Raw genomic sequence first — 21,550 nt, forward strand, 5'->3', positions numbered from 1 at the left:
AAAGCACTCGGTGTCCAGCTTCACAAGCTTATCCACTCAATAACTTGAGTATTGAAAATTATCTCTTTTCAGTGAGAAATTTCTACAGGATAATTGATTTCTAACCTCCTGACTCTTGGTTTTTCATCTTTGCAGCACAAAAGCTACATCGAATACACAAAGACTCTGCCGCTGAACCCTGCACCAGAAATCTTTGGGATGAATGCCAATGCAGATATCACTAAAGATCAATCAGAAACCCAACTGCTGTTTGATAACATTCTTCTCACACAGGTATGTGATCAGTACAGGAACTGGCTTCTGAGGCTGAAGGGGATTCTGGCCAAGCAGCATGTGCCCTCTGTTAAAGTGGAGAACCATTTTAAGGAAAAGAAAAAAATTCCTATGTACCTTAAATATGAACTTAAACAGTAAGTACATGGATCAGGTTGTGTTTTGTTTTCTTTTATTTTCCATCCATGTTTGATTTGGAAAGAATCTCTGCGTACCAGTCAGCTGCTAGGAGTTTCATTTTGCCTTTCTGGCACAAAATCATGTCCAAGTGCATTATATCCTATGTCCCTTTTTAATTCCTTTAAAGTGGAGTAATATCAAAGATGCTTGGGGAGCAGTTTGATGCCAGAATCCATCTAGAATTTTGCGTGTTTTCTGATCTCTTACTAAATCAACAGCAGCTTTTAAAATGGCTTATCTTTTCCAAATATTCCAGAACATTTAGCCTGGTTTACATAGAAACAGTTTCCTTTACATCAACATTTTATCAGATTAAATAACATTTATTTATTTATTTTTAAGTTTATTTTTTTTACATTTATTTATTTTTGAAAGACAGAGAGAGACAGAGCACAAGTGGGTGAGGGGCAGAGAGAGAAGGAGACACAGAATCCAAAGCAGGCTCCAGGCTCCGAGCCGTCAGCACAGAGCCTGATGAGGCTCAAACCCACAAACTGTGAGATCATGACTTGAGCCGAAGTCAGGCGCTTAACCACTGTGCCACCCAGGTGCCCCAGTTTCTTAAGTTTATTTATTTTGAGAGAGCATGTCCACATGTGGGAGCAAAGGAGAAGCAGAGAGAGATGGAGAGAGAGAATCCCAAGCAGGCTCCACGCTTAGGCTCAATCTCACAGCCATGAGATCGTGACCTGAGCTGACATCAAGAGTCCAATGCTTAACTGATGGAGCACCAAAGCACCCCTACATTATATTTAAAGAATACAATTGCGGCGCACCTGGGTGGCTCAGTCAGTTAAGCGACCAACTTCAGCTCAGGTCATGATCTTACGGTTCATGAGTTCGAGCTCCACATCAGGCTCTCCGCTGTCAGTACAGAGCCTACTTCAGATCTTCTGTCCCCCTCTCTCTCTGACCCTCCTCCGTTGGCGCTCTGTCTCTCTAACATAAACATAAAAAGGAATTATATGCTACTGTTAAAAAAAGAATGAAGAATGGAATTGCAATAGAAAGTATAAAATGTATAAAAGGGTTGAAGAGAAAAATACAGCTGACACCTTGCAGACATGGAACTCCATTTGCGAGAGCATAAATCTAAGGGCACATCAGAGAGTAATCTAAGGCATTAGAATTCAGCATGCCATGGGCACGAGTGTATATTTGAATGAAAAGTATTTAATCTTGCTCTTCTACTAACACATCTTCTCTTGTATTTTTGCCCTTTAGAAGATGTGCTCAGTTGTTTTTTATTTTTGAAAGTAAATAAGTTCAAATGACAAGAGTTCCCTTAATGATTGAGTAAGATATTAATAAGAATGCTTATTCTGTCAAGTGAATTGTCAGCCTAACTGAATTCTAGCTGATCTTTTTTACTTTTATAGAATCCTAGAGTAATGACGGTAATAGTTAATATACAAAGTACTGACTGTATGCTAACACTGTTCGGAAGTGCTTCATGTGTAACAGTGTAACGCATACAGCAATCTTTTGAAGTGAGGGCTACCTATTCCCACTTGGCAGATATAGAATGATTAAGTAGCTTGCTTAAGGTCAGCCAGTACAATTTCAATCCAGGAATCAAAGCCAAGCACTCTGACTCCCACCAGTTTGGCCCCAGAATCTGTGTTCTGAATCACAGAGCTTTCTTCTTTCCAGATCCTAAAGATGGGCTAGGACCTACAAGGGCAGATAACAAGAGATGCTGGGGAAAACAAAACAAAAACAAAAACAAAAACTAGAAGAAACAGATTGGGAGGATAAAATGGTGGGCCATCCTTGATGCAAAAGTCCGTGGAACTCCTTGCTCTGCTCTACTGTAAGATGGCATTTGCTAATAAGCAAAACGGACAAAGACCATTTTTATGCCCATTTTTACATGTTAATACCAGTAAAGGTCAGTCACTGCCTGAGCACAAAAGAATATGTACAGACATGGATAAGTAGGTCTTTAGGAATATTAGACACATGTGTACCCAGTAGTCTGAAAACGGGGCATTTATAGTGTCTTTTGGCTTTATTTAAAGTTGATGGGATGTGCCATATTACAGAAAACATAAAACAAGTGGGTTCGTTCCAACAGAAAATGACTCAGAATCAAACAAATAAGTTTAAATACACATGGGGTACCTTCTCAGTATGTAATTAAACAGCCTCTTTCACTCCCCTCAGACTCAAATTGGCAAGTACGATTCTAATAATGGGCAGGTAAGTGGTCCGGTGACCCTACGTTGGTTGTGACCACAGTTCCGAGGCAGAGAGACCAGAACAGCAGAGTTGGGAGAGCAAGTTAACAATGACAAAACTTTTGCATTATGTATTTAAAACATCTTTAAAAATTAGAACAGCAAAGAAATTAGAACAAGAAATACTGGAGTTGGGAATGGTTACTTTCGCAGAGCTCTGTTGCTTATGCTTAAGTGTCAGTAAAGAAACCAGGAAATCCCGAATCTGAAAATAGGACTACACACAATTTCCTAGGGCTGGAAAAATATGAGATCTATTCATTTATCTTCTAATTGTGCTTGTTTTCTCTCAGCGTGCATGTGCGCACACACACACACACACACACACACACACACATTTATTCTGAGGATTAAAATTATTTTTCGAGAAAATATAGATTCATTTACACCCTGCCACCATAAACATAAAAAATAAAAATTGAAATGAAATTCCCCTTTTCTTCCAGTGCAAATTAGTAAAGTCTGCCTTTCTCCATAACTCTTCTAACTGCTTAGAGAAGACGAGCCTATTTTCTTTGCTCTCCTGGTTCAAGGACAAAACTCTATCTCTGCTTTTGGCAACCCGTAGGCACCAGAGTTATTGGCACATATATTTTGTGGCAAGCTTTCTCAAAGCAAGATCAGACTTCCTTCTTCAGGGTTTGGACGTCGCTTGTCCCTCCACCCCCCGACCAATAATAAATGCTCTGTCTCCCTCGACCCACGGCATCCACTCCTCCCCCTCGACCCAGACGGCACAGCGCACAGCATATTTGCTTCCTCCAGATGCTCTTTGGCCTGTAAACACTGTCCATGCTCTCTTTTCCCTCCTCCCTGACAATGGTTTTCTCCTGAGACTCCACCCTCACGCCTGTTTCCACCCCTTGAATAAATCTTGTGTGGAGAAGAATCGTCGGTAGAATACAGTGGTACTCATTCTTACAAAATTTTCCTGAGGGGTTTTCCTGTGCAGCAATTCCTGGACCTTTATGAGGACGTCTGACTTGTCGTTCGACTTCCTTACAGTCTCGTTCAGCAGATGCTGGCGCAAAATCATCAGATGAAGTAGTAAATGAGGTTGCTGGTGATATCTTGGGTAAACTTCCAAACAACTTTGATGTTGAGGCTGCAATGAGGAGATACCCGACCACTTACACTCAGAGCATGAACACCGTGCTTGTCCAAGAGATGGGGCGGTTCAATAAGTTGTTGCAGACCATAAGGGAATCCTGCACTAACATTCAAAAAGCAATCAAGGTAAGGGAACATATACCGCCCCCCCCCAAAATCACTGCGACAAACTTAGCATTTATTTTACTCAGCAAATATTTATTGGGGAGAGATTAATATGCAAGCACTGCTCTTCATTCTGGGAATAGAAACAAAATCCTTGCCCTTGAAGGACAGATAGAATTCTGGGGGTGACAGTTAATAAGTGGGTAATTAAGCGTGGAGTTTGTTAGATAGGATACATGCTAAGAAAACGTGTTAAGGAGTAAGAAAGACAAAGCCGTTGCTTTCATAAAGCATAAGTTTTTAAGAGGGAGACAAAAATTTAAAAACAAATCTGTAGTTTCATTAAGTGGTCAGTTCCATGGAAAACAATAAAGGATAAGAGAATAGAGAGTGATGGGTGGGAAACTCTTTCAGTCATTTTGAGTCAGGCTCCTCTGGGGAGCTCACCCTTGAGCAGAGGCCTGAACTTAAGGGCAAACCACAGAACATTTGGGCAGAGGACACAGCAAGTGCAAAGGCCATGAGAACAAGCTTGGCATGGCTGGGGAACAAGGTAGGGAAGGCTGTGTGGCTAGAGTACAGGGAGTATGAGGGAAATGGTAGCACAGAGAGAGGAAGCCACAGACTCATGCTGGCCTTGTCGGCCATGGTTAAGATGATGAATTTTATTCTAAAGTGTCAAAGTAAGGGGAGGTCTTCAGAGGGCTTTAAGTAATGAATTGAAATGCTCTCTTTTCCATGTTTAAAAGTTCACTCCGACCACTGCAGGAAGGACTGGAGGGGAACAAGAATGCAGGCAGAGACCAATTATGCTACTGAACTAGTCCAACTGAGTTTGTTTCCAATCATAGCATTGGAGGAGGAGAAAAATGCTTGAATATGAGTTATTATTAAAAGAGGAGTCTACCAGACTGGCTGTAGTTAATCTGGCTGCGCTGTTGGGATAAGAAGCATTCAGTATCATGTCTTTCTCCTTGATCTGGATCTTCCTCTCTCCTACCTGGGAGAGAAAGTCCTGGCCTAAGGCATTCTGGGAGAAAGGGGAAAGAGGCCTCAGGAATCTCAGCATTTCAGTGTACACCCATTCACTTATTTCCCAACTTCAGGATGGCAATGTGGGCCCAACTGAGCCTGGCATGCCTCCAGGCATTTCTTCGTCTGCCTTCCCTTGAATGAGCATTTCATTACCTGACTCATGATAGGCGATGTGCAGATTTGTGAAAGAAGTCCCAGGAATCTGTTTTTTAAGCCAGAGTCCAATAACCCTTTAATTTTAGTACCACCTTCCACTCCTCACTGTCATGTAGGCCCATCAACACCAAAGTGTTTTGGGTATTCTGCAGCAACATCTAGTTGATTCTTAGTTTTCTCCTCTGCTGGTGTAAGATCGGGTCTTCTGACTTCTACATCATCTACCAACAGTCCATATGCTATCTAGCTCCCAAAATTGTGTTGTCATTTTGCCTTTGTTTTTTTTTCTTCCCTTGTGGGCTTACGCCCTTAAAAATTAAATCCTTTTAGTGTTGTTTTAGTGGGTTTGGGAAGGAGGCAAGTGAAATGTGGGTGTTGAACCCATTAAATTTACTCTAAAATCTTCTCCATTTGTTAATTGGGAGTAAAATTGCCAACTATATCAATTAGCCTTCACAGTTAGAATCCAGGATATTTTAACTTTTCCAAGTACTTCGTAAGATTTTTCTAATTTTATCTTAATCATTACTCTTTTAAGAAGACAGGACAGAGATGTATTAGTTGTCCATTTAACATTTATTTTTGAGGGAAAGAGAAACAGAGCGTGAGGAGGGGAGGGGCAGAGAAGGAGACACAGAATCTGAAGCAGGCTCCAGACTCTGAGCTGTCAGCACAGAGCCCGACGCAGGGCTGAAATTTACAAGCCGTGAGATCATGACCTGAACCAAAGTCAGACACTCAACTGGCCAAGCCACCCAGGTGCTCCTTAGTTGTCCATTTAATAGGGAAATAAACTAAGTCAAAGTTAGGCTCTGATTTAATAGCTAGTGAGTTGCTAAGTATTAAGACTTTCCAGGGTGGGCAAAAGAGTGAAGGAGTTCAAAAGGTACAAACTTTCAGTTATAAAATAAAAGTCATGGGTATGGAATGTACAGCATAATGACTATTAATATGGTTAATACTGTATCGCAAATTTGAAAGTTGCTGAGAGTGAATCTTAAAAGTTCTCATCACAGGAAAAAATACTATATGATATTTAGATTTATTATGATCGTTTTGCAATGCATACAAACATTAAAATCATCATGTTGTATGTATAAAACTAATACAGTTGACACTTGAACAACATGGGGGTTTAGGGGTGCTGACCCCCGTGTGGTCGAAAATCTACATGTAACTCCTGACTTCTCAGAAACTTAATAGCCTACTGACAACTGGAAGCCTTGGCCATTGCATAAATAGTCAATTAACATACAATTATATATGTGTTTTATACTGTATTCTTACAATAACGCCTTTCTCTAAAATTTCTCAGTGTTTCTAGGCTAATTGGCTCATCTGTGAGTTTTTTCAAATTGTTACAAATCTCCAAAAGTTTTGCAATCATTTATTGAAAAAAATCCATGCGGACCCATGCAGTTCAAGCTCATGTTGCTCAAGGGCCAACTGTGCCATGTTATATGTCAATTATACTTAGAGAAGAAAATTTGATTAAAATTAAAATTGTCAATGTTTTCGTAAGGAATAGATCAATGACTGCATGACTTACTGGCAGCAAAAGAACACATCTCTTCAGTTTTTGCTATGTGACTCAGCCTTAACCAATCACAATTGTAAACAAAGCATAGTTATGTAAAAGGCATTAAAGAGGAGATTGTCCAAAAGCAATACTATCATTTTAACCAAGACTCAATGTGTTTCAGGGGCTTGTAGTAATGTCTACAGATCTTGAAGAAGTGGTTAGCAGTATTCTGAATGTCAAAATTCCAGGGATGTGGATGGGCAAATCATACCCAAGCCTTAAACCACTTGGGAGCTATGTGAATGACTTCCTTGCAAGATTAAGATTCTTGCAGGTGAGTACATCTAAATGAGCATACATGTTTCTTTTGATTTCATTTTCTCCATCGGGATGCCTAATGTGAGGAGTATTAATTACTCTAGTTTTTCTTTGCATCTCAGGCATTAATGACCACTACTCAGTATTGCATATAATTTATGTAATTGTTCCACTAAACTGTCAGAATACTAATGTTGGAAGCAGAATCTCTGAAAGCTACTTTAAGAGCAGGGGTTCATGTTCAGTGAACTTAGACATTCAAATCGGTGACACTTGAAGAGGGAAAACAACTGGCTATGTTGGTTTTTCCATGAAATATTAAGCATTAAAATAGGTTCCTAGAACAGAGCACCTTTGAAAGCCAGACAAGCTACTAGCAAGAAGCCCGATCTCTTCCTTGTCCAGCATTCTTCCAGGTCATGAAATCACTAGACTGCTGGTTCAGCCCAAGACAATAATCATTTTAATGGCAACTGCCTTGGAAACGTTGAGTGGGCCGAAGACTGCCTCCTAATTATCTGGTAATATTGGTGCTTAACTATGTTCTTATTAACATTTATATTCACTAGAAGTATTGATTAATTTCCTTGATACTGTACATAATGCATCAAAAACTGCCTATGAGGAAATTTCTGCAGGGATAAAATGACTGCATTTCCCTTCCATAACACAGGCCTTCAGTTATACTAGAGTTGATACTAAAGCATTAAGATTATTCTTGAAAGATGAAGGCTCTACCTTGGACTCTTAACGGGGAAAAGTTCTTGGAATTATAGACTTCTATAACTTACTGTTAAAGTTAGTACTCAATTAGCTTATTAAGCTACCTAAAAAAGATATGATATAAACAGAGTATGTACATATCTTGACATTTATAAAAATCTTAAGCTCTCACTACCCTGTTTCTTTTGGAAGTTCCTTGTATTATAATGTGTTTCCATGTGTTGGACTTCATTGTTTTTTGGTCAAGTAGGTGGGAAAACATCCAAAAGAATAGTCTACTGGACACTAATGACTAGAGGGGAAAAAAGATTACCAGATGTTACAGTGATCTCTTCTATTCAACTATGTAACATGATATATGTGCAACATATATTAGATATTTGTTTTGATGTGGAGCTTTTTGGAGGGGATCACTGAGCATGTATTACTCACACTGTGATACTTTAGCTGGTGCAACGGATATGAAATTGAAGTCAGAACAAGCACCAAATATTAAGTATCTTTTTTATTCCTCGAAGTGTTCACTCATTTATTAATCCACCTAAAAGATAATAGGGGGAGCTTTGGGGAGTCAATTTTATTAAGCAGTGTTGTATTCCAAGTTGAAAGCCTCCAGCCTGAGAACACTTGTGCTTTGACACCATAGCAATGGTATGAGGTTGGCCCGCCTCCAGTCTTCTGGCTTTCTGGCTTCTTCTTCACACAAGCCTTCCTGACTGGTGCCCAGCAGAACTATGCCAGGAAATACACCATCCCCATTGATCTTCTTGGGTTTGACTATGAAGTGATGGAAGACAAAGAGTACAAGCATGCTCCAGAAGATGGTAAGTGCAGTGACAGAATGAGTCGGTTTATATCTAGGTACTGAACAAAAGCATAAACTCTTGCTTACTTTGCTCAGCTTTTAACATTTTAATCATTGTGTATGTAACTTACTCTCAAATAGTTGAGGTAAAGAAATTCCTATCAACATACTTCACAATCTATCATCTTAAAAACAAATCAACAGGGGCACTTGACTGGTTCAGCTGGAAGAGCCTGACTCTTGACCTTGGGGTCCTGAGTTCCAGGCCCATGTGGGGTGTAGAGATGATTGACAAATCCCGTGAAATGAAATTAGTCTTCATCTTAAACTCTTAATTTTTACTAGTTGACAACTTTCTAAGAGATATCCTTCTCACTTTGTTTCTCCTGATTTTCCTTTTCTCACTGGATTCATGTTTCTTTGCTAGCCTTTCCTCTAGCTAGAGTTTCCAAGGACTTAATCCTGGGACCGTTGCTCTTCTCATACTTTTATTCCTAACACACTCAGAATGGGCATATCATTGAATGCCTGCAGAGTATTTCACAACCATCTGCTTAGTTTACTGTTCCTTTAATTATATAAGCCTTTTAAAAAATACATTCTCTGTACACCTCACTATATTACATGTTGTAAAAGACGTCAATAAAGAGACGTCTTAGTTCCCTCACCCTAATAAAAGTCAAAATATAGATTAGCAATATACCATGAAGGATAATTTGGTTCAAACTAAGTACTTAGGAAGGGGGGAAAAAGGAGAGCTTAAACTGGGTAAAAGCAAATCAAAGGAAGGGTAAGGAGTTGCTCTGTATCTTTCTGATGGGTTCCAGAAACTGCTCAGCCCTTTACATTTAATCTTCACAATAGCCCTAGGCTATTAATAGCTATTACTATTATCCCCATTATACTTAGCTGAAACTATGGCTCAGGAAAGTTAAGTAACTTGCCCAAGGTCTCACAGACAGATAGCAATGGGCAGAGTTCAGCAAACCCCAGGCTGTATGACTCTTATGATTAACTAGCTGCTTTCTCTAAGGCCTTCTGAGTATTTTTATAGAAGTAAAAGTTTGCAATCATTGTATTTCACAAGGAAAGTTTCTTGAAAAAGCTATGATTGATTCCTAAGTATTTGATTCAGATGCAATTTTTCCCCCTAAATTCTCATCATTTGATAAAAGGCAGGGAAGATGGCATTTGGAATGAAGGCTAGGTGGTATTCGCATTGCTCAGAGTTAAAGGTTTTTGAATTCAGCTAAAGATCGGATTTCTAAAAGCACTGTCTGAAGTTTATAAACTAGTTAATATTTAAGATCAAACTACTGAATTGCGAATCATTATACACTGAAATTAGATATTTTACAAGGTAGTTGGTATTTCTTTATACAGATTTACTAACCCACAACTGCTTTTATTAAAGACTAAATATATTAAAACCAAAACTTCTCTTGAAAACAGTGGAACAAGTATAAAGTACAACTTGAAGATCAATAAGGACTATTTCGTGTTCCAAGATCATGCAGTAAAGAATAGCCATCAGTTAAATAAACCATTTTACTGAATACTAAAGTAGCAGCCAAGGTTTAATTTATAATAGCTGGTAGATATTCACTAAATCATGAATTGTATTATTCATGTGTATGTATTAACATATACACACATACATTTTCACCAATAGATATCCACAATTTAGCCTTTTTGTCATTCCTGGCTTTTTTCTTCCAACTAATTATCAAAACAAAATGAGACTCCATGGAATGATTTGGAGCAGTAGACTTTTCCCAAGGAAATCTTTCTCATGGGATCCTCATGGGAGGAACCCAGATGCCGCTTGACAAAAGCTGGGGCTAGACTAATTTTTTTCCCACAACTGATCTCTACCACTCCACCAGCCTTTCTCATTTATACACACTTTAGTGTGTGCCTGTCTCTGCATTCTGGGGCTCACAAAGAAGTGAGCCTATTTACCCAAGATTAAATTAAACATAATGAAAAAGGTCACTCTTAAAGCGACTCATAAAGTGGCCACACAGCCACTGTATATCCACAAAGTTTTGGAATCCTACTTTCCAGCTGTACTTGCCAAGATTCCTCTTCTTTGAATTACTACTCTAATTCTAATGAAGGGCATTAGACAACAGGAAAGGAAGCAGCAAATCGTGAAGAGAAGGGCTGAAGAAGCCAGACCTGACCTGTAGGATGATCACAACTCATGGTTGGCAAAAGGTGTGACTCGCAGGTAGGAGCGGCTGTGAACCAGGACCCGGTTAATACCCACCTATCCTTTTAGATCTTGTGTCTTTCATACGGCCTGTATTGACTCTGAGAAAACTGTTTGAATATCCCCATCACATTTCCTAGAAGATTGTTGCTGGGTTGGAGAAAATTTTATCCTTATTGCTACTTTTCTTAGGTTTGGAATGAACTGTTGTACTCTGACATGATCTTTGCTTCCTAAGTGAGGAACAGATAATCTAATTGGTTAGAACCAGAGAATTACTAGGCTATGCTTACAAGTCAGTGGGACAGGGTATTAAATGGCTCTCTCAGACCCTGTTGGTAGTCTCCTCTATTTCCCTATTCCCATCTAGGAATTTTTTTAAATGAGTATTTTTTATTTAGCTAAATCAGTCGTTTCTTTAAAAATATTGTTTTTAAGGTTTATTTGAGAGAGAGACAGAGTGTGAGCAGGGGAGGGGCAGACAGAGGGGGAGATACAGAATCCAAAGCAGGCTCCAGGCCCTGAGCTGTCAGCACAGAGACCTATATGGGACTCGAATTCACGAACCGAGACGACATGACTTGAACTGAAGCTGAAGCTTAACCAACTGAGCCACCGAGGTCAGGTGCCCCTAATTCCAATCTAGTACTGTGGTTGTCCTGCCGGAATTCGATCTGGCTGGAAGATTAGTATACAGGATAGGCTTGCAGACTGACCTGTCTCTCCCTCAGGCAGGTCCACCCTCCGGGCTCAAGATGGATTTTGCAATTCAGGTTTACCAAGTAAAGCTTGAAAAGTTACTGGACAAGTACTTTGTCAGTTAATAAAACTGACCTTTTATTCCAACCATTCTTCCCATCAGTTAAAACCTAGAGAGGAAAAAGTTTCTCCCCCAGTATCCATCACTGGATTATCCATACGTGGCTTTAAAAATTAAACTATAATTAAATTGAAAATTCAGTCCCTCAGTCACACTAGCCATGTTTCAAGTATTTAATAGCCAGTGGCTACCATACTGGAAAGCACAGATACAGAATACTTCTCTCATTACAAAACGTCCTACTGGACAACATGGTCCAAGAGGACTTTCTTATATACTATTTTACAAAGTGCTTTCACCAACAGTAGCTGATTTGATTCTAACAACTCTACAAGGTAGACAAAGTAGGCATTATTGTTTTATAAATGTTTTTCAGTTGTTTTCAGATGACTAAACAGGTCTAAAGTTAAATGAACTGCTCAAGGTCACACACAAAAATTAGGAATGAAGACCTAGGTTTCTGGATGCCATATTGCTTCTGTCCCATCCGTGCAACAATTATAATGAGTGTTTCCTTGTAGATATATCTATATTCAAGTCCTGAAGTTTTACACCAAAAGGACAGTCAGAGAACTGATCGGAGATTCAGGGAATTCCACAGCAGTTGTGTATGTGTTCTTCCTCAGCAGTTAGTTAGTGTATGACATTACATTCTAGAGGGAGATCCTCCATATGTTCTCTCATACAGACTAAGGAGAGATCTGGGAGTGAAAAAAAATTCTAGAAGGGAAAAAAAACTTTCAGAGTATTAGATATCTGCACAAGAGTATTTTGCTCACATGCTGCCTAGAAGCCACTGGATCCCTACAATTACAGTAAGAACTTCTCTTGCAGATTTCATGGCCTCTAACATTATAATCATTGGCCAATTAAAAATGTAACTCTGATAGGGGCACCTGGTTGGTTCAGTTGGTTAAGTGTTGGACTGATTTTGACTGAGGTCACAGTTCGTGCATTCAAGCCCCATGTGGGGCTCTGTGTGGACAGTGCAGAGCCTGCTTAGGATTCTCTCTCTCCCTCTCTGCTCCTCCTCTGGCTTGTACTCTCTCTCAAAATAAACATTTATACACACACACACACACCCATTCACCCAAACTGAGAACTTCCCATAGACCAATTTAAAATTCCTTTTGTTTTAGGCAAACCATGAGAGACTCTTGAATGCCGAGAACAAACTGAGGGCTGAGGGAGGTGGGGGAGCGGGGAAGGGGGGAGATGGGCATGGAGGAGGTCACTTATTGGGATGAGCACTGGGTGTTATATGGAAACCAACTTGACAATAAACTATTTAAGAAATAAATAAAATTTCTTTTGATTCATCCTCCACATTTAATCTTAGTATTGAATTAACCGAAGTACAGATATTCTTAGAATATGTATGTTAAGACAAAGCACTTTATTGCTTTTACCTTAGAATGAGCCTTAGGATGCTGCCCTAGTACCATCTGCAGAGCACACAATGATAGGAATTTCAGATTCAGAACTTAATCAATATGCACATTTAAACAGTTGTATTAACTTGCGTCTTTTATATTTAGGTGTTTTCATTCATGGACTATTTCTGGATGGAGCTTCCTGGAATAGAAAGATCAAGAAACTTGCAGAATCCCATCCCAAAATTCTTTATGATACAGTGCCTGTGGTTAGTACTTGATATACTAATAAGGGGGGGGGGGGCACTATTTTACACACACACACACACACACACACAGTTAATTCTCATCTTATAATAGTTCCCACCAGCATTGAATTAGTGAACGCAAAACCATAGTTCCAAGCCAAAATACAAAGTTAAGTTTCTAATGATCCTCTGATCACATTTTTGTTGACTAGTCAAGACATGACCTTGTTTGGTGTTTCTGTTTAAAAATGCCTGTTTAATATATACTGTTGATTCATTAACACTGAACTCAGGGACAACAAAGCCTCTAGTATTTTCTCTAGAAGGCCCATCACAGCCTTCTTGTGCTTAGGGACACTAAACAGCACCTGGATACTAGGCTGAGGAGCCATTTTAAATAGAGAGATCATCACCAATAACAAAATGCAAAAACCTGGCATTAAATAAACTGTTAAAAGGAAACCTAGAGGTGAAATAGAAAAACAGAATGTCAACAGACTCAACTTCAGCTGGGAAACGTGTGGTTTCTCACAATTTTTTGAGGCTCTGAGCATGCCTGTGAATGACCATAAAACAGAGTACTGATTTTAGGGGGATGAATAAATTTTAGCGATAACAAAATTTGCAAATACAGAACCCAGGAAGAATGAGAATTGACTGTACATATGTATCCACATACAAATACATGCATACTTATATTTTACATATACCTTGACTTAAAAATGAAATCTGCAGACTAAAAGACTAGTAGATGAAAATCATCCACATAAAACCGTAAGTTTTCTAGGAACCTATCTTCAGCATGGGTTGACTAAGCTATTGTTTCCGTTACCGCATCATGAGAAAATGACTAGATAGATTTTTACACTTTGAAAGGCTGGTCTGGGATGGTGTAATAAAATATAGGCCGTGGATTTACACGGATTCTGTTTGTGGGACCTTGGGAGCAGCTCAAAGACAAGCAAAAAATCCCTCAGAGCAGCTCTAAAAGGCACAGTGAGGGACCAGCCAATCGCAAGAAACCTGCCGTGTATGCTAAGATATTATGTATGGGCAGAGAGTTTCAAGTATGAGACCCAAATTCAAAGTCACAGGGTAACTGTAATTTCCAGAGTTGCTTGGGATCGAACTTTTTTTCTATTACATGAAAACTCTTCTAAGGTAGCTTACAATGAATACAAAAGGGATTCATATGGGGATGATTCTCCCAAAAAAGGAAGTCACTCAGGGAGAAATTCTCATTGAGAAAATGCTTTCTTGGCTGAAATGAACACACTCAACCTTAAGTGTTGTAGAGTCCTTATAGTTAACTATATCCAAAAAACTGTGTGATGGATTCCATAATAATGTGGGAAATATAGGCTAGCATCCATATTAACTCCTTCATACAATTTATTTTGACCTGAGACACCTGTTTAAGAGGCTGTGGCGCTGTCATGTCCTCAGCTGCTATTACCGGAAAAAGGAACGAAGATTTTAAAACACTATTGGGGCGCCTGGGTGGCTTAGTCGGTTAAGCGTCCGACTTTCGCTTAGGTCATGATCTCGCGGTTCATGGGTTCGAGCCCCGCGTCGGGCTCTGTGCTGACTGCCAGCTCAGAGCCTGGAGCCTATTTCAGAGTCTGTATCTCCCTCTCTCTCTGACCATCCCCTGCTCACGCTCTCTCTCTCTCTCTCCTAGAAATAAATAAAAACATTAAAAACAAAACAAAACAAAACAAAAACCACTATTTCATCATTATGAACACAGTTTGTTCTTTACTCTTCTATTCAGAAGTCTACTTACCCATCTTTTTTTTTTTTTTTTTTTGAGATTGGTTAGGTTTAACAGTGCTTAACATTCTAGGAACTTGGCTAATGACTTTCTAAAAATAATGTAGGTATATTGTAGTTACAAGTAATGTGAGTAGGTTTTCAATAGCACATTGGGATGACTGATTAGTTCAGCTGGTTTAGCATCCAACTCTTGATTTCGGCTCAGGTCATGATGTGACCTAAAATCAAGCCCCACATTGGGCTTTGTGCTGATAGCAGGGAGCCAGCTTGGGATTCTCTCCCTCCCTCTGACCCTGCCCTGCTTGCATGTGCATGCATACACTCACTCAAACTTTTAAAACATTGTTAAAAAAAAACAAAAACAAAAAAAAACCAGCACAATGTACATCATAGCCCCTTTAAAACAGTCACCTAAAATGAGGAGGCAATCTAGTTCTAGAATAACTGACAAAATCCTTTTAGAATCACTGACAAAATCCTTTCAGAATTTTTTGGAATTGGATTAGCAGCATTATCAACAATAGCCAAGCTATGGAAAGAGCCCGAGCGTCCATCTACTGATGAAGGGATAAAGAAGATGTGGTATGTATGTACAATGGAATAATAGTCAGCCATCAAAAAGAATGAAATCCTGCCATTTGTGGGTGACATGGATGGAGCTAGTGTATTATGGATAAGCAGAGTAAGTCAGAGAAAGACAAATACCATATGATTTGATTCACATGGGGAATTTAAGAAACAGATTAACATATGAGGGGAGGGGAAGCAAACCATAAGAGACTCAATGTTAGAGAACAAACTGAGGGTTTGTGGAAGGGAGGTAGGTGGGGGATGGACTAAATGGTGATAGGTATTAAGGAGGGCACTTGTTATGATGAGCAGTGGGTGCTCACTAAATTTTACTCCTATAATCAAATTACAGTATATGTTAAACTATAATTTAAGCAAAAATTTAGAAGAAAAAGAATTTTGGGGGATTGTCCTTTACTAAATTAATATAGTGACATGAGTTTAAGTACCAATGGTGATGGTTCCTTCTGAAAGTATGTATGATTTTCTTTGTTGTTGTTAATGTATTAACACCAAAAGTCATCCACAGATAAGTACAGTGAAGAAGTGAAGAATACATGGATAACATATATGTTTTTTAACAGGTAGAAATAACTTTTTTATCATTTAGTTGGCTCTGAAGATAATTCTGAAAGCACTAAAAAAAAATCTTTTGAGCAAAATACCTAGGAATAAACTTAAAGAGGTGAAAGACCTGTACTCTGAAAACTATAAAACACTGATCAAAGAAACTGAAAACACCACCAATGGAAGACAGTTCATGCTCATGGTTTGGAAGAATAGTTAAAATGTCCTACTATACAAAGTAATCTATAGATTTAATGTGATCCCTATCAAAATACTAACAGCATTAATCACAGAATGCCAGAATTTGCATGGAACCACAAAACACCCTGAATAGCTAAAGCAATCTTGGAAAAAAAAAAAAAGAACAAAGCTGAAGGTATTAAAATTCCAGATTGTAAGATACACTACAAAGCCACAGTAATCAAACAGTATGTACTGGCACCAAAAAAGACCTACGGGCCAACAGAACAAAAGAGAGAACCCAGAAATACACCTATATGACTAATTAATCTACAACGAAGGAGGCAATAGACAATGCGGAAAAGACAGTCTATTCAAAAAATAGTGCTCTGAAAAAGCTGGACAAATACATGCAAAAGAATGAAACTGGACCATCTTCTTACACCATACACAAGATAAATTCAAAATGGATTCAAGACCAACATGTAGGACCTAAAAAACAATAAAATACCTAGAAGGAAACACAGGCAGTAATCTCCTTCACACCTGTTTTAGCAACATTTTTCTAGATAGGTCTCCTGAAGCAAGGAAAACAAAAAAAAAGAATAAATGATTGGGACTACAATAAAAAGCTTTTGCAGAGAGAAGGAAAACATCAACAAAAAAGAACCTATGAATAGGGGAAGATATTTGCAAATGATTCTATCCAGTAAGGGGTTAATATCTAAAGTACATAAAGAACTTCTATAACTCAAGACCAGAAAACAAACAAAAACCCAATCAATCAAGAAATGGGCAGAAGACCTGAATAGTTTTCCAAAGAAAACCTACAGATGGTCAACAGGCACATGAAAAGATGCTCTACATCACTCATCATCAGGGAGATGCAAATCAAAACCGCAATGAGGGATCACTTGATACCTGTCAGAACTGCCAGAACCAAAAAGACAGGTGTTGGTGAGGCTGTAGAGGAAAAGGAACCCTCGTGCAACTGCTGGTAGGAACGCAGACTGGTGCAGCCACTATGGAAAACAGTATGGAGGTTCCTCAAAAAATCAGAAATACCGTATGATCCAGGAATTCCACTACTGAGTACTTACCCAAAGAAAATGAATACACTGATTGAAAAGATATATGCACCCCGTGCTTATTGCAACATTATTTACAACAGCCAAGATATGGAAGCAGCCCAAGTGTGTATCAGCAGATGAGTGGATAAAGATGTGGATATTTATATTTATATATAAATATATATTATATAGAATGTAAGATTACTCAGCCATAAAAAAGAATGAGGCCTTACCATTTATAGCAACATGGATGGACCTAGATGGTATAATGGTAAGTGAAATAGGTCAGGGAAAGACAAATACCATATGATTTTTACTCATGTGGAATCTTAAGAAACAAAACAAATGAACAAAGGAAAAAAAAAAAAAAGACCCAGACCTTTAAATACAGAGAGCAAATTGGTGGCTGCTGGAGGAGAGGTGTGTTGGGGTGGGGGCGGGTGGGGGGATGAGGATGAAATAAAAAGAGGTACATACTTCCAGTTAGAAAATAAATGAGGAATACACTCAGTAAGACTGTAATAACATTATGTGGTGACATTTGGGGAGTATACTTACTTGGTGAGCACTGATGGTACAGAACTGTCGAATCATTATGTTGTATACCTGAAATTAATACAACACCGTTAATTATACTTCAATTTAAAAAAATGCTAAAACAACTGCAAACTAAATAGCTTGAAAATGGCAGCACTGCTAACAAAAAAAAATCTATTTGGGCCATAGAAATGTACAGATATAGAACTAACTTAACAATACCCCACTGTTAGGTTAAAAAATAAAGATTAGCACTGTTGATGTAAAAAGTTTTATGCACTTTCTTCCAGATGTGGCTGAAGCCCTGCAAGAGGGTAGATATACCAGAACGACCAAGTTATGTTGCTCCATTGTATAAGACAAGTGAGCGGAGGGGAACATTATCCACCACTGGTCATTCTACCAATTTTGTGATTGCCATGACTCTTCCCTCAGATCAACCCATGGAACACTGGATTGGACGGGGTGTAGCATTATTGTGTCAACTTAATTCATAATCAGAAGATGCCATTTCTGTGTTCCAAATTCTTGTTAGATGGCTGAGTAGAAAATAAAACAGTTTGGTTTAGATCAATTTCACTAAAGCTGTATCAATTATACATTTGTGTGCAAATGCAACCTATATTTAAAATGACTCATACTTCAGTGAAAGGAAATGTTCTGAAATAAAGACTAAAGAAAACACACTGGTATATTTGCTCTTTTTGAATAACTTTATTTTGGGAGAGTTCCATAAGCATTAGGAACATACATAAAATGACACACCACTGTTGACAATGAAAAAAACAGCATTTGATCATTTCCAGCTTTATAAATTTTTTTAAAAAAATGATTCAGTTACAACAACAAAAAAAGGTTTAGATATTTCAGCAAGTATCACCTTGCAGGACCATAATCATATTTAAGCCACTGACTTACCGTTAATGGAAAAAATTCACACTGCATCTAGTTACTATTGTATTTCTACGCATAATCACAGCTGATTGAATGCAATGTGATATACACCAAAATTCATATGGATGTCACACAGTGACAGCATTGTACAAGTAACATTAATGACCTCCAACAAACACATGTTAAATTAGACTGGTCAAGCTAAATGGAATGTTGGAGCCAAACAGAAATGTAGTGGAATTCAGATTGTCTGGTAAGACTTGAAACTATACATTAGAATGATGTGAAAACTAAATACTGGTGGAACCCTAACAAAATACTAGCAGCAACTGTTACAGCCCTCTTAATACGTTTAAAAAAATCTAGCAAATGAAGATAATGTAATACCATTTTTGAGAGAATATAAAACTTTATATACTTCAGCAGAACCTGTTTGCTTTAAATCAGACCTTTGAAGACTGGGAGTATATTCCAGCTGTTACTTTTCATAAACGTTTTAAAATTAAGCAGATTTAATGCTGGAATGCAGAATCTTCCGTGGGTATAAAAATGCAAAAGTGAACTAAGTATCCTGGTTCAGAAAGCAAGATATTTTAATCACTCGAAGTTGGCAGTACTAAATAAAATAACAGCACCTTTTAACTAGGTTGCTTGAAGGGCCAAGCAATGAGATGAAGGCTGTCCTACTTCGGTGCCCAATGCTGAAGATATTCTAAGTAAAAAAAAAAAACTCCTACTTGTTACAGGAGGCCGCGAGGAAAGCCAGAAATAATTTTTTCAAATTCAGGCACAAAAGAAGGAAGTAACACCTAAGGTTCCTTGCTTATGGCATACAGAAGAAACACTGGCAATACTCAATACCTAAAGACCTGTGCTGCTCTTGAAGTTTTGTTTCTTTGTTTAAAGTTCATAAAGTAAGAGGAAAGGGGCTGAGGAAAAGGAGGAAGACTAAACAAAAACATGGTAAATGGAATGGAACAAGTTTGGCTCTTAAATATTTGAACAGTAAGATTTTTACAGCAGCCGCACTGGTAGGAGCCAAGCAGATTAAAACCAAGCTGCCCGCACATAGTTCAAATACAGTTTACCTGGCATGACTGAAGACCGTGTGGCACAAGACGTCAACAGAAAGCTACATGCAATGTGACTAGTACTACAAATTATTGGGTCAAAATTCAGGATAAACATGGCTTGCACTTCTCACAAATCACTCAATTGTGGTAGAACAGGGTACCTATAAAAGAGACCAACCCCTATCAGGCACCAACAGCATATCTTGGCACAAAATGATTAAGTGATTTTAGCGGAGTTATTTAAGTGTATCTTCCAAGTCACTCGGTACCACGCCAGCCATGGTATCGATGGCGATTATCCTCAGAACCATTTTAACTGGTGTACAGATTAGGACATGGTAAACGTGGGTTTTCTGCCTTACCTCACTGCCAGTCACAGCATGTGTTCTAGGTTCCAAAGCCAAATTGGTAAAGCAGTGCATACATTTTGAACTTAAGCTTCCCAAATAACTAGTTAGTACTGTTAAAGTAGAACTGAATATGTAGATCATGTTTGGGTTCTTCTTTGTTCTGATATTTCCTAGAGGGGTTACACTTTGAATGAAAAAACATTTTACCACATGCTCCAACTCCCTACCCCCACCAAAAATCCCAAAACAAAAACAAAATTAAAGTTTGAAAGAAAAAACACCCAAACACCAAGTATAATATTAATACAAAGAACCATTATGAATCTTTCATTAAACTGAAGCTCACACAAACATACAATCACAGATTTCAGTAGTTTAGGCTGCAAGTTTAAACACTATGCCAATATATACAAAAATAGTAACTCTAGATTCAAGAATAAGGGCTTTTCCCAAAGCTAAATTCATACTCTAATGCAGCCTGAGCTTTCCTCTAGTTCCTATAGCCTACTTTATGCAGTTTCAAAACTGTATCAAGTTGATCCCCATTACCTTATGTATATATGTAACTGAATTAAAGGATGCTACAATTCATGTTTAGCACAAAGAAAAGTCTGCCCCAAGTCCATTTAAAATATTTTTAAAGTTTAAGTGATTTTTTTTGGTTCAATTTCTATTTCTGCATAGCCACAGAAGTTTCTACTACCAAAGAGACTACTTTAGTGTTTATATGATTATTCTTTTAAAAGTCTTAATCAAACCTATATCAACATTGGTTCACGGAGTCCCATTTTCTCCTTTCTTTATCACAAGCTTTGTATTTTTAAAAGACCCAGGGAAAAGCAGTACTGAGCACCAGTCTTTTGCAGTTAGGCTCAGACCTATGGAACTTGTAAGTAGTGCAAGCCACTGACTTTTCTTTGAGCAAAATGTGCGCACAGCACTAGGAACAGATGCACGGCGGCATGGGAACAGTCTTGTAATCCACAATGGTGACGTGGAATGGTTAAAACTGGAGGTCAAACACAATCTTGTCTTCGTAGAGGGCAATCACCAGCATGATGGCAAACCCAAACAGCAATCCTAAATTCTGAAGAATGAACTGGCCCACTGGACAAAAGCCATGTTCTTCATTGTCACCATCACCATGCAACATTTCTGGAAGCTGGAAAAACAAAACAAACAAAAAACCCCAGATACTTACAAGCAATTTTGTAAAATATTCTCCATTTTTTAAACATTCTTCTAGTTTAAACTAATGGATAAAGCACAACCACAAATAAAATTATTCAACATAACGCTAGCCGTAACACATACCTCAGTCAAGCACTGACAAAGTTCATGCTCTAGCTACCTAAGTAAAGACTAAATCTGTTACCTCCTCAATCCCAAACGAATGCACATAATATATGC

The 21,550-nt window shown here is 38.4% G+C and overlaps 2 protein-coding genes across 4 annotated transcripts in view; one reads left to right on the forward strand and one right to left on the reverse strand.

The window, feature by feature from the left end:
* The window catches only part of DNAH7 (dynein axonemal heavy chain 7), a 252,298-nt gene extending 233,789 nt beyond the window's left edge, over nt 1-18,509 (forward strand). The window contains exons 60-65 of the mRNA XM_039248955.1: nt 136-273; nt 3,699-3,929; nt 6,803-6,955; nt 8,309-8,486; nt 13,041-13,144; nt 18,114-18,509. Coding sequence (XP_039104886.1) covers nt 136-273; nt 3,699-3,929; nt 6,803-6,955; nt 8,309-8,486; nt 13,041-13,144; nt 18,114-18,320 — 1,011 coding nt within the window. The 3' untranslated portion in view covers nt 18,321-18,509. The remainder of the gene's footprint in view (nt 1-135; nt 274-3,698; nt 3,930-6,802; nt 6,956-8,308; nt 8,487-13,040; nt 13,145-18,113) is intronic.
* An 8-nt stretch (nt 18,510-18,517) lies between these two features.
* The window catches only part of SLC39A10 (solute carrier family 39 member 10), a 109,808-nt gene continuing 106,775 nt past the window's right edge, over nt 18,518-21,550 (reverse strand). For all 3 annotated transcript variants that reach the window (XM_039248958.1, XM_039248956.1, XM_039248957.1), the window contains exon 10: nt 18,518-21,302. In XM_039248958.1, the coding sequence (XP_039104889.1) occupies nt 21,144-21,302 (159 nt within the window). In that variant the 3' untranslated portion in view covers nt 18,518-21,143. The remainder of the gene's footprint in view (nt 21,303-21,550) is intronic.

The sequence above is a fragment of the Hyaena hyaena genome, unplaced genomic scaffold (assembly GCF_003009895.1).
Source record: "Hyaena hyaena isolate Hyena2069 unplaced genomic scaffold, ASM300989v1 scaffold_325, whole genome shotgun sequence".
NCBI classification, from domain to species: domain Eukaryota; kingdom Metazoa; phylum Chordata; class Mammalia; order Carnivora; family Hyaenidae; genus Hyaena; species Hyaena hyaena.